At 35.9% G+C, this 12942-nt stretch overlaps 1 protein-coding gene across 1 annotated transcript in view; it reads left to right on the forward strand.

Moving 5' to 3' along the window:
- The window catches only part of GNA12 (G protein subunit alpha 12), a 140448-nt gene that overhangs the window by 55657 nt on the left and 71849 nt on the right, over nucleotides 1–12942 (forward strand). The window contains exon 2 of the mRNA XM_069084775.1: nucleotides 5656–5871. Coding sequence (XP_068940876.1) covers nucleotides 5656–5871 — 216 coding nt within the window. The remainder of the gene's footprint in view (nucleotides 1–5655; nucleotides 5872–12942) is intronic.

Below are 12942 nucleotides of genomic sequence, written 5' to 3' on the forward strand. Positions count from 1 at the left end.
TCTCAGACATTTCTCTGAAATTTTATTCATCATTTCTTATAGCAAAATAATATTTTTATATTTATATGCCATAATTTGTTTAGCTGTTATTCATTTGGTGGGCACTCCCTTAATTTCCAGTTCTTTGCCTCTAAAGAGCTGTTATAAATATTTTTTGTACATATGGATCTTTACCCTAGTTGTTAGATTTCTTTAGGGTATAGGTCTAGTAGTGGTATTGCTAGGTTAAGTATATGCACCATTTAGTGACTTTTGGGGTATAGTTACCAATGAATAGACTTTAGCCAAGATCACATAGCTACTTACTAGTAGAGATGACTAGTTTCTAAGTAGAGACATAGAACCTAGGTTTTATTATGCTTTAATCTAAGTCCTTCTCCCACTGCAGTACAGTTTTGTGTGCATATATCCTATTTCCTCAACTACACTTTCCTTCCTTGTATAGCACACTTTATTTCATCCTCCTCTCAGTCATCTCACAAAATTCCCTGCATATAGTAAATGATTAATCAACATTGATGGGTTGCTTGTGTGGTATATAGTTGACTTTCCTGCAGTGTGGTTTTATGTTAAGCTGCCCTTTTTCTGTTTGAATCATGCATTTGAAAAACTAGGCAGGGGAGAAACTATTCAACTTTTTACTTAAAAGCTACTAAGAGTTTTGAATAGTGATTTGCCTCTGCTTGTTGGATTTATCCCTACCTCTGGCATAGTTTTTGGGAAAAAAAAGTGAAAGCTTTCTTTGCTTGTTTTATTTCATTAATTTAAAGAATTGTATCCTGTTTACATTTTTGTTGATATCTTTTAAATCTAAATATTGACCAGAGTAAACCAGCCCTAGTCCATTTTAGAGAATTTAGCATTCCAAATACACATGTCCCACTCTAATTTTATGAAAACGTAAACCTTAAAAATCTTGCTAATGTGGTTCTCTTTAGTCTGTAAAGTGCTAATTTCATTTTATTTTCATTTAATAATATTTATTTTGGGAAAGTTTCAATAAGAAAGGACCGAATTTAAAAGATTAAGGGCTAAACTAGAAAAAATAAATTTGGAAATGAGAGAATTGGATTTACTCTTGATCACTGGCCATCTGATAAAATGAAAAAATTCCAAATAGAAATGAACCATCTTCTTTGACAAGTTTAAATTGTAAACTTTTAAGTTGAAAATGGGCTCTTTAAGTAGTTTAGAGTATTACATTGTATTAAGATGAGGTAATTGGACTTTTGAGACTGTTTTAACTGTTTACATTTGAGTAACTGCATGAAATAATCTGGTTGCTTGAAGAAATTATAATGCTTCAAAAATGCTAAAATAAAAGGAGGCCTTCATTATGATAAGGTCATTTAAGAGTGAGCTAAATTGTTCTTCATCTTGAGACTTTTTTCATGTTTGGTTCCATTCAAATGTGTAGTTTTTTTAGGAGGTTTTTTTTTTTAAGAAAGTTGAAATTCTTTAATTATTAGGAGGAAGTAAAAGTTATTTCTTAGGGCTGTGTTTCCAAGCTTCTTTATACCTTCAAATAAAAACTTTGATCTTTTATCACTCCAATGTAATAGCAGCTAATATATTAACATTAACTTAGCAAATGTACACTATTGAGTAACTGAATGATAAATACAGTAATGCCAAACAAACACATCTCTCTTCTGAAGAACTTTTAGTTTACACTCAATATCTCTGAACAAAACTCAGATTTCAAGTGTATGCCCTAAAGGAGACACCTTCTCTTAACCTCAAGCCTCAAAGTAAGCAGAAAGGAGTGTCTTACTAAAATAATTCAGGGCAGTTGGGAGTTTCTTAAAGTTAAAAAATGTTCCCCCCATATTAATTAACTCCTTTAAGACAAAGTTTGGCAACAGCTACCCCTTTTGACTTGATTTTTGAAAGAGAAATCAGAAGTCTCCTCTTCCTGTTTGGGAGGGAAGTTAATTTGGATTCATTCCAACCTGCCTTGGTGGAATTATACAATGGGGACACAGACTGTTTTTTGGCCAGACCAGCTAGCTGCTTTCCAACCAAGCCTACGTTTCACCCTCATCATTAGGGAAAGTTTAGTTTATGCAGTGGTGAAAACAACAGTTTTGGTAAATGAATGTTCAGGTTTCTGGGTCTATTTCTCTTCCTTGGTATTGAAAACATTAAGCTCTTAAAGGCACAAATTTAATTTAGAAATGAAGTTATGTTCCTTATAAAAAAGGACTTTTTTTTATTGTATACAAAAAAGATAGACCTTGGGTGTTAGGCGTTCTTTACAGATTTAAAGGTTAAAGCACTTAATAAAAGAACTTCATTGTAAAAGCCTGATTCTATACCTGTCACATTTTCTTCTGTATGCGCTCCCTTTTGGGGTGAGGTGAAAGGGAGAAATAGAATAATGAGACTGAGATTGGGAAGAAAAGCAGCAAAGTAGGGATCTATTTAAATGACATTGTAATTTCTGAACATTTAGCTATTGCTTATGCCTGTTTGAAGTCTATCCATTTTTTAGGGCCCAACTCAAGCTTTAATTCAGAATAATAAAGATTTAGAACTGTAAATTATCTTATCTTATCTATCTGTCTGTCTGTCTATCTTTCTGTCTATCATCTATTCCAAAAACCTTAGTTTATCAGATGAAGAAACTTAAAATTTGAGAAACTGCTGTGAAAATTGGAAAGCAATTTGGCAGAAATTTCTGGCCAAAAAAAAATGAAGATGAAAATCAAATTACTTGCCTCAGTTTCTTCATCTGTAAAATGAGGGGATTGGACTAGATGAACTCTGAGGTTCTGACAGATTTATATATCCTATGAAATGTAGAGCCAAGCAAACCCAGGTCTTTTGATTCTAAGTCTATTGTTTTTATTTTATTTATTCATTCATTTATTTTACTATGCACTACTACCCTTATTGACCACTTCAGCTCTCTAGGTATGCCAGTTAAAGTATGTTATCCATTTAGACCAAATTAGATTGTTGAGTTCTTTGAGGTCAGACACTGTATCAGAGGATTCCTCAGTGTATCTGATACAGGATCTTGCACATTGTAAGTTCCCAATTAAAACAAACTAACTTTTAAAAATTATTGACTTGACCAGCACGTTTATGTGGAGTGTGTGCATTATTAGATAAAGAAGCCTATTTTTAATCCAATCCAGTGAACATTTATTAAGCACCTACAATTTACAAGCCTTTGGGGGATAGAAGAACAGAAAACCATCCCATTATCTAGAACCTTGAGATGTATTGCTGCAGGCAATATGAAGATACTTTATAAGAAAGTAACGATCAAAGTGCCCATTCCAGGCTTGTGCAGATACAGAGGGATGGGAGAAAGTATTTGAGCATGGAGAGTATAAAAAGATATAATGTGAAATTAGGCAGAAAAAAATAGGTTGAAACCAGAATAGACTTAGCCAAACTGGTCCAGGTAAAAAAAACAAATCTTTTGCTTGAGGTAGTTGCCAAGTAATTCGTACTCCCTTTCAATTAGAACAGGATGCCTCCAAAAGCATGGTGGTTCTACCAACCCATACTGAAGAATGATTGAAGTGCCATCACATATTGGAGGGGCACTCAATGGAGATCATAATCTCCTGCCTACCATTTTAGTAATATGTACTCTACTTTGTCGTGCCATATATTAACATTTTTCCTATTGAGTATTTGTACATTTTCTCCAATTTTCTTTTTTTTAATTTACCTATAATTATAATCTTCTGTTTTTACATCAGCTTATTTCTAAATATATGCCTTGTCCTTTTCATAATCATTGAACAACCCCTTGCAACAGAAGTTTCAAAAGGGGAAAAATTATTTTAACAAAACTAAAGATAATTGTATTTGACAGTATGTGCAATATGCACAATATTCTATATAGTCTCTACCTTTAGAATGAAAGAATTCCCATCTGTTCTCTGTTGAAATAATTGTTAAAAAAATAAATTGATTAGTAGGAGATATTAGGTACACAGTATGCAGAAGCAAGAAACCTAGAACTGTCTGATAAACCCAAAGATCCCAGCTATTATTAGGTAAGGACTTAAAATTTGAGAAAAACTGCTGTGAAAAATGGAAAGCAATTTGGCAGAAGTCAGGTAGCCTGATACTTAACATCATATACCAATGAACTTCAAATAGACACACACATATATAAAGGGTCACTTCATACGTAAATTATAGGAATAAGGAAGAATATCCTTTCAGATCTATAGATAGAGGAATATAGTTCATGAACAAATAAGGGAGAAAGAAGATCAAAGATGATAGGATGGAAGATTTTGTTTACATGAAATTGAAAAAGTTTTGCACAAAAAAAAAAATCCATGTAGCTAAAATTAGAAGGGAAACAGTTAACTGGAAAACATTTATATCAAGTCTCATTTGTAAGTTATGTAAAGAATGGATTAAAATTTATATTAAGAAGAGCCATTCCCAATTGATAACTGGTCAAGAGATTATGAACAAATATAGTTCTCAAAGGAAGTTTTCAGCAACTATATGATAAAAACATTTCAAATCACTAATAATTAGAAAAATGCAAAATAAACAGTTTTGAGGTCCTACTTTACACCTTCAGATAGGCAAAAATGACAACTGTTGGAAGGTCCTTGGTCAACAGGCATGTTGACTGTTGGTAGAGCTGTGAATTGGTCTAGCCATTCTGAAAAACAGCCATGTTTCGGAGCCATGCCCCCAGATTCACTAGACAATGCATACCCTTTGACTTAGAGGTACCACTTCCAGGCTTTTACCCCAAAGAGACCAAAGAAAGAGGAAAAGGGACCCATGTGTACAAAAATATTTATAGCAAGTTGTTTTGTAGTGGCAAAGAACTGAAAAATGAGGGAAGGGCCATTACTTGATGGCTGAACAATTATGTTATATGAATTTAATGGAATACTACTGTGATTTAAGGTAAGATGGATATGAATTTAGAGAAACCTGGGAAGACTTTGTATGAACTAATAATGCCCAATGAATTGAGCAGAAGCAGGATGTGAATTTATATGCTAACAGCTACATTGTAAAAACAAATAACTTTGAGAGAGTAAAAAACTCTGATTAATTACAGTGACCAACAATGATTCCAGAGAACTGATGATCTTGCTGTCCATTCCCTGATCAAGAGATGATAAACTAAATAGGCAGAGTGATACATACTGTTTTGATGTGACCAATATAGACATTTGTTGGGGGGGGGTGCTGCATATTTGTTGCATGGGTTTTTACTTTTATTTTCCTTTAGATTACAGAAGGGGTGGGGATGGCAGAGAAAAAATAAATGTTTGCTAATTGAAAAATTGAATGAGAAAAAAAAGCAGTTTTTCATCAGGTTCCAAGAAGAAATTTCTTAAAATTGTTTAGAAATTCAGTTTAATTTTGTCCTTAAAATATGCTTTTCACGTCTCTTCATTCCAGATGTTTTAAAAAAAATCTTTTAAATAAGTGATATCATGACATGTGCATTTATATATACATGTTTATTTTGTTATTTAGTAACAGCGATGTTACACATTGAGTTCATAGGAGCAAAGATATCAGAAATCTAAATTATTAATTATTGTGATTAAGTATCGTGACTTGTGAGATACATTTAAAAAATTTTTTCGTCATTCAAGTTCCTTAAGAGTCTTCATACTAGTTATTATAATGTCTTATGTTTTATAGGGCTCAAGGGTTCTAGTCGATGCTCGAGACAAACTTGGTATTCCTTGGCAGTATTCAGAGAATGAGAAGCATGGAATGTTCTTAATGGCCTTTGAAAACAAAGCTGGGATGCCTGTTGAACCTGCCACTTTCCAACTATATGTACCTGCTCTGAGTGCTCTTTGGAGAGACTCTGGCATCAAGGAAGCGTATAGCCGCAGGAGTGAATTCCAGCTGGTAAGTAAACCTGTTCTGTTAGAAAGAAAAAGATTGCAAAATAGACTTGCATTTTCTTTGAGACTTCAGCATTTCTTTCTACATGACTTTAATCTTGATGTTTGCTTAATACAAAGAGGTAGCAGTGTTAGATAGTAGCTAGAGAACTGACCTTCAGGCTAGGAAGGTCTGGGTTCACATCCTACCTACCCACACAGGCTATGTGATCTTGTGCAAATCATTTAATGTCTCTGTGCCCTAGGCAGCTCTCCAAGACATAAGTTGCAGGGGCTGCTGGCCTGCATTGATAGAGGGAGTTTCCTCACCTTGGAGTTCCCTGTACCACTGAAATCACAGGTCCAATCCATATTTCCTGTTTCTAAAGTGTGCCAGTGCTGTGGATCTCACTATTTTAGCTGTATGAAGGAGGAACAGTTGGGGACACACTAGGAAATCTGCATGTGAAAAAAAAAAACAGTAATACTGATGTGTAGCTCAGGTTATGTTGCTACTCTCCCACACTCTCATTTGCATGGGGAGACTGAATCTCCAGAGCAAGGCTGTGATATCTCCCTTCTGGGCTCTAGGGGAATTGGTGGGGTTGTTTTTCAGTTGATTTCAATTAACCAGAATTAATTAGTTTTTATAAGAGGTATGTACCAAGATGGAAAAGCATTAGATACAAAACATGCCCCCCCAAAGTCTATGACACTCACTCCCACCAGGACATGAAGAGTCCCAGGGAAAGTGGACTCAAGCTTGTCCAGTACTTGTGGCAAAGGATTCACAAGTCCTTTGCCGTTTGCTTAAAGTGCTTTTCTCCCCTTTTGGGAAGTCACCCCTTGGGTGTGGTTTACCTTTTCTGTTGGACTTGTGGCAGAGTCCCAAAGCTGCCTTTGCCTCAGTGTTTCTAGTTTGTCCTAGATATCTCATGGAGACATTGTTCCCATAATGATATTCAGGGCTACTGCTAGTCCACTGATGGAAGAAGTCCAAATCCTGTGACCCCTTGCTGTTCACAAATCCACAAGGATCCTCACTCATTAGAGGGAGAAGCTCTGCCTTCTACTCTGCATCCTCCCATTCAGAAAAATTCTCAGGGGCTTGGTTATTTCTGCTCTATCTTCGTCACCGCATGAATTGCCTTGGTTCCAAACTGGTTTGCTGTTTTATGTAAAACCAAATGGCATGACCGAATTTCTTAAGTCAGACCCAAAACACTTTTTTATGTCATTATTTTACTAGATCCAGTGGTCTCTACTCCTTCCAGAGTGATCAGAGACCTAAGTTTAAAATGCCTTGGGAGCAGCTAGGTGGTGCAGTGAATAGAGCACTGGCCCTAGAATCAGGAGGACCTGAGTTCAAATGCAGCCTCAGACACTTTGATCACACTTACTATTTGTGTGACCTTGGGCAAGTCACTTAACCCCAATTGCCCTGCTTTCCCCCTCCAAAAAAAAAGTTTAAAATGCCTTTGATTCAGTAGAGATGCTTAGAGTAATGTAGCTCTTAACTGATTCAATTGAGAAGTCTGAGCTCTCTGTTTATTGAGGTAGATATATGAAACCTTACATTTGTTTGTTGGTTTGTAGTTTTCAAAGCACTTTCATATATTGTATTTCATTATATTGTACATAACATATATACATACATAGTGTATATATTATTGATATGTGGATATGTACACATGTATACTATTAAGTGTACAATGATATACATTTATAATATTTTGTATTTATAATATATACATATATATTATATATGTATATATACATATATAATATTTTGTATTTAATATAGTATTAATTAATGCTTATAACCTAAGAAAATACATTTGTCTAAGGAATAAGATAAATTTATCCAAAAAAAATTAAGCTCACAAAAGAGCTCTTTGATAAAATGTGATTGATTAAAATACCTTTAAAATTTATGGTTGTCTCCATTGATAAATTGATACTGACAGACCTTTTTTATATATTGGTTTCCTTGATGTATTCACTTGCAAATTATTTCCTTTGGATTATTTGTTTTCCTTTCGAAATCAGCAAGTTTGAAATAGACTGATACCCTTAAGTGACAAGTCTAAAAATAAAAACTGTTGGGTGTTCACTCTGTTTGCCATTTGGTTTCTTTTGAACTGCCTTTTGGCATTGAATATATTCCATTAACTATATCAAATGAAAATTTTTAGACTTTTTTCCATAACTGAAAGACTTGTGTGATTGATTCTAATAGGGGAAAATAACTTTAAGTTATTTTTAAGTTCCTTTCCCATTAGTGGTAATTTGCATTCAGCCAACCACTTTCTCTTTTTCCTAGTCACTTTTATGTCCAGTGGCATTCATTTGCAAGGTCATTGGTTAGGGCTAAGAATTGCAGTTTGTAGCAATGGAATGTGGTCTGTGTAAGTATAGAACCTGAACCTTAGCCTCATTAATACAATGTACATATGAATTGTAGTAAAGTTCTTGAGAGAAGACAGAAGACTTTTTTTTTTTTTGCTTTTATTTTGGAGGGGGGAAGGTAGGGCAATTGGGGTTAAGTGACTTGCCGAAGGTCACACGGCTAGTTTTTGCATTAAGTATCTGAGTCCAGATTTGAACTCAGGTCCTCCTGACTCCAGGGCCAGTGCTCTATTTATTCACTGCGCCACCTAGCTGCCCTGACAGAAGACTTAAAAAAAAAACAAACCAGTCCCTTTTTCTTCTCTGTTATGTTTTGAAAAATTGAGATAGAAAGATAAAATATCCAGAGAATCTATTATGTGCTTGCAGATGTAATTTGCTGACACCTTACAGTGTTGTGGTGCTCAATTTGACTCACAAACAGTAAAACTTGAAAGACTTCTTGATCTTTAGGGAATTCCTCTTCCATTTGAACTCTGCACTGGGCATAGCCATGACAGTGGCAAACACCTTTGGCAGACTTGTTTCTCAGTTTTTTACTTCAATTGATATTAATAATCAGAGGGTTGGTGAACAAAGTTGCTTTTATTACATTTGTTTAAGACTCCTGTGATTTTGCTGTATGGGAGATATTTTGTTGGAAGAAAGCTAATAAGGTAGTATTCATATCTGTCAAATCAAGTGCTTTTTTTTTTATAAGCAAACAGTAAACAAAATGAGATTTTACATTGTCTGTACCTACCTTTCGACTAATTGTATGATTACAAAGCTGCAGAGACTATTGTCTGCAAAAACCTGCCTCTTTTGAATAGTCAAGAGATTGGGAAATAGGTATAAATGTAAAAATTGTTATTAACTAAAAATAGTTACTAAAATATTCATATTCATATTTTTTGGTAATAACTTCAATTTTTCCTAAATGTTCAATAACCTCTTCTTTTTCAAATCTCTGAGAATCAATTATTCAAAGTCTTCAAACGTTGCATATAGCAAATATCTTCTTTGGATATTTAACCTAATACAGCTTCTTTTCCCATTTTTTATTTTCTTTAATGCTATTTCCATCTACTTCTTCATGCAAGACATCAAGAGCTATCTTTTTATATTCCAGATATTTCATATTTATTCACATAGTTTTCATAAATCCAGAGCTAGAAAGAACCTTGACACTATCTAGTCGTAAGTCTCTCATTTTACAGATGAAGAAGCTGAGGCCAAGGGAGGCCAAGTGACTTGTCCAAAGTTACACAGGTAGTAAGTGTCAAAGGTGGAATTTGAATCCAGGTCCTCTGACTTCAGAGCTGGTGCTTTTTACTCACACTACATAACCTCCTGTTGATAAAGAAGAATTTATAACATGAAACTTTATAGATCTTTGCCCTTTTTTGTATTCCCAGAACTTAGCACAGTGCCTGGCTCATGGTAAATGTGTATTGACTGACTTCCTTTCTGTTTTGTAATACCTTCAGCTGTTGAGGACCAGCTCAGGTGCTGCCTCTTAAAGGAAACCTTTGATGACCCACTCTTGCCTCCCCAGCTGGTGGTGCTCTTTTTGTCCTCAAATGATTATATACCCCCCCAACTTCTGAATAGGGAAACTACTTTTCATCTGTTTGACCCCAAAGACTCAGTGCCTCCTTGTATGTAGTAGGTACTTAATAAACGCTTTAGTGAATTTAATTTCTGCTTTCATTGATCGTTTTTTTAAATGGCTTATTGATGGCTTTTGTTTTTTACATCAATCACTTTCCAATAACCCTTTCTCATAAAATCCTACCTTGTAACAAAGAAAAACAACTAAATAAAACCAGTAAGCCTAACTACACATTTGTCATTTTTTCCCCTTTAATACTCTCCCATCTCCTCTCTGTTTCCTTTCCCTCTCTATACTAGGGCTGAGTTGGGTCCATGATTTTTTTTTAATTTTTTGATAACTATTTTAATACAATTGGTTTCTTTTTGAGTCCTGTGAAATTTGTTTTATGGATTTGAAAACATTATTCTGAGAAGGGGTTGTTAGGTTTTACCAGATTGTCAAAAGGGCACATGATAATAAGAAAAAAAGGTTAAGAACCATTTCTCCATATTATATAGTCATTCTTTTCTTTCTCCTCTCATTTCCCTTTCTTTCCTTTGTCTCCTCTCAGTCCTCTTCCTCTCTTCTCTTTTCCCCCTTCTTTTTGTCCCCTTTGCCTGCCCATCTTTCATTCCCCTCCCCTGTCAGCTCTATTTCTCCAACCCCCCACTCCACCTAGAGCCCCACCCCCACCCCCAGGGTCCTAGAACCTCACTTAGGAGTAGAGAAGGGTAAATCCCTATGGTCTTCCTTGCCATGCCATTAGCTTGATCATGTAGGCCTGCTAAGTGGGGAGCTGTCTTCTTCTCCATGGCTCCTCCTCCTCCTCCCCTCCCACCTGTTCTTTGGACTCCTCTGTCCACAGGGAGCTTCCTCCTTGGATCTTTCTCCCCTTCTCCCTCTGTCCAACTTCATTCAGCTCAGCTCCCTCTTTTTCCCTTTTCTTTCCCCTCCCTCCTTCTCTGCTTTGTTTCTGTTTCTGTCTCCTCTCTCTTTTCTTCCTCTTTTCCTAGGTCTCTTCACTCTCTATTCGCCACACTTGTAGCTACCTCTTCTACCCCCTGTCTACTGAGAAAAGGGCAATATGTTTTCTCATCAGGCTTTCAGAACCAAGAGTGGTCATTCATAGCTTTTAGTATTTTCTTTTGGTTTTGCAGCGGGGGAAGGCAGGGCAGTTGGGGTTAAGTGACTTGTCCAAGCTAGTAAAGTGTTAAGTGTCTGAGGCCGTATTTGAACTTGGGACCTCCTGACTCCAGGGCTGGTGCTCTATTCACTGTGCTGCTTTTAGTATTTTTAAAAGTCTTTTTTGCTACATTTTCCTTTCATATCACTTGTGTTTCCCAATGTGTTTCTCCCTCCTCAAGAATTAAAAGGGGGTGGAGGGGAGTTTTGGTAAAACTAAGCAATACATCTTAAAAGTCTAACATGTGCATTGTTGTACATTTCCTCTGTCTCTCTCATCCCTATCTTCCTGACTGTAAAACATTGTACATATGAAAGCATTTGAGTAACAAAGAGCACTGTACAATGTAAGGCATCATCCTTATTTCTAATGGATTATCCTTGTTTTCACACAATCACTAAGTGTTTCAGGCAAGATTCAAACTGAGGTTTTCCTTACCATACTCTATCCAGCATCACCAGGCGTTTATTAAGCATTTACTATGCACTAGGGACTGTGCTGGCTTCTGAGGATGCAGAGATATAAAATTGCCCCTGCCCTCAAGAAACATACATTTTATTAGAGGAAAAATACCACCACACCTCTGTGTGTACCAAATGTTTATATAAATAATGTAATGTAATCCCTAGCAACTGTGTCTATCAGGAAGAGCCTCAGGGAGGCCTTTGGGCTGATCTTTGAAGGAAACTGTGAAAGGGATGGAGGTGAAAAGAGGGTTCATTCCTTGCCTGGGGGATACAATAAAGGCAGGAAGTAGCAGGTCATGTGAAGAACAGTAAAATGACCAGTTTGAAGTACAATATTAGAATGACAAAAATTCATAGAGAATTTGCTCTTCTTTATATGGAAATGTTTATGTTTGTCAAGTCCAGTCATTTTTAAATGATAGGAAAAAAGTTTGGCCCTACTAAAGAATGCTGTAAGGAGAATAATTCATAAGCTGGAAGGAGTCAGGTTGTGAAGGGATTTAAATGTCAAACTGGGAGTTTGATCCCACTTGATTCTAAAGGCATTAGGGAGGCCCTGGAGTTTATTGAGCAGTAGAGAGACATGTTCAGTGCTGTGTTTTAAAGATAGCACTTTGTGAGCTATGTGGAAAATGGACTGAAGAGGGGAGACCAGTTAGGAGACGTTAAATTGCCAACAGTTCATGTCAGAGGTGATAAGGGTCTGAACCAGGGTGGGGCTCTACAAGTGAAGAGAAGGGGTATGGGAATGAGAAATGATATGGAAACAGAATCAGCTAGACTTAGAAAATCATTGGAGACGTTCACATAGGGTTTTTCTCCCCTTTCCTATTCTTTAAGACACTTTTGGTTACATTTTCAAGACTCTAGACAAATACATTCTTAACCAGCTCTTTGTCCTAGGCCAGAAGACTATATCATTCCTCTACTTTTGAGCCATGATTCAGAATCCCAAATCCTTTTCTCAGTTACTAGCTTCACTTGTTAGTAATTTTCAAAATCAGCTTTTCTTTTCAGAAAGCTGTTCCATGACTTGTGTAGAATGTATTAAGAGTAACAAGTTAACTGGCTGATAGGTGTGAAGAGAGCAGAACAATTTATACAGCATCAGCAATACTGTTAAAGACAAACAAGTTTGAAAGACTTAAGAACTTTGATCAATACAGTGATCAGCCATGGTTCCAGGGGAATAATAATTTAGAATGCTTGCTCTCTTGTGGCAGGTGATGAATTAGATGCTCAGAATAAGACATGCATTTATGGACATAAATGGGCAGTGGCCAATTCTGCATATTTGTTGTGGGGCTTTTTCTGAAGGTAGGTGAGAAAGAGCTAGGAAAAAGAGACACTAGATGGTAATTAATTTAAAAAGTAAAATTTTAATTAAAAACACATTTAAGTAGAAAAGTTTAGCAAACTCTGTTTATGTTAAAAGCACATTGTTACGGGGCGGCCAGGTAG

Source organism: Petaurus breviceps, unplaced genomic scaffold, assembly GCF_028583685.1.
Source record: "Petaurus breviceps papuanus isolate PSGF00001 unplaced genomic scaffold, PetGlider_PUasm1.0 175, whole genome shotgun sequence".
NCBI lineage: Eukaryota > Metazoa > Chordata > Mammalia > Diprotodontia > Petauridae > Petaurus > Petaurus breviceps.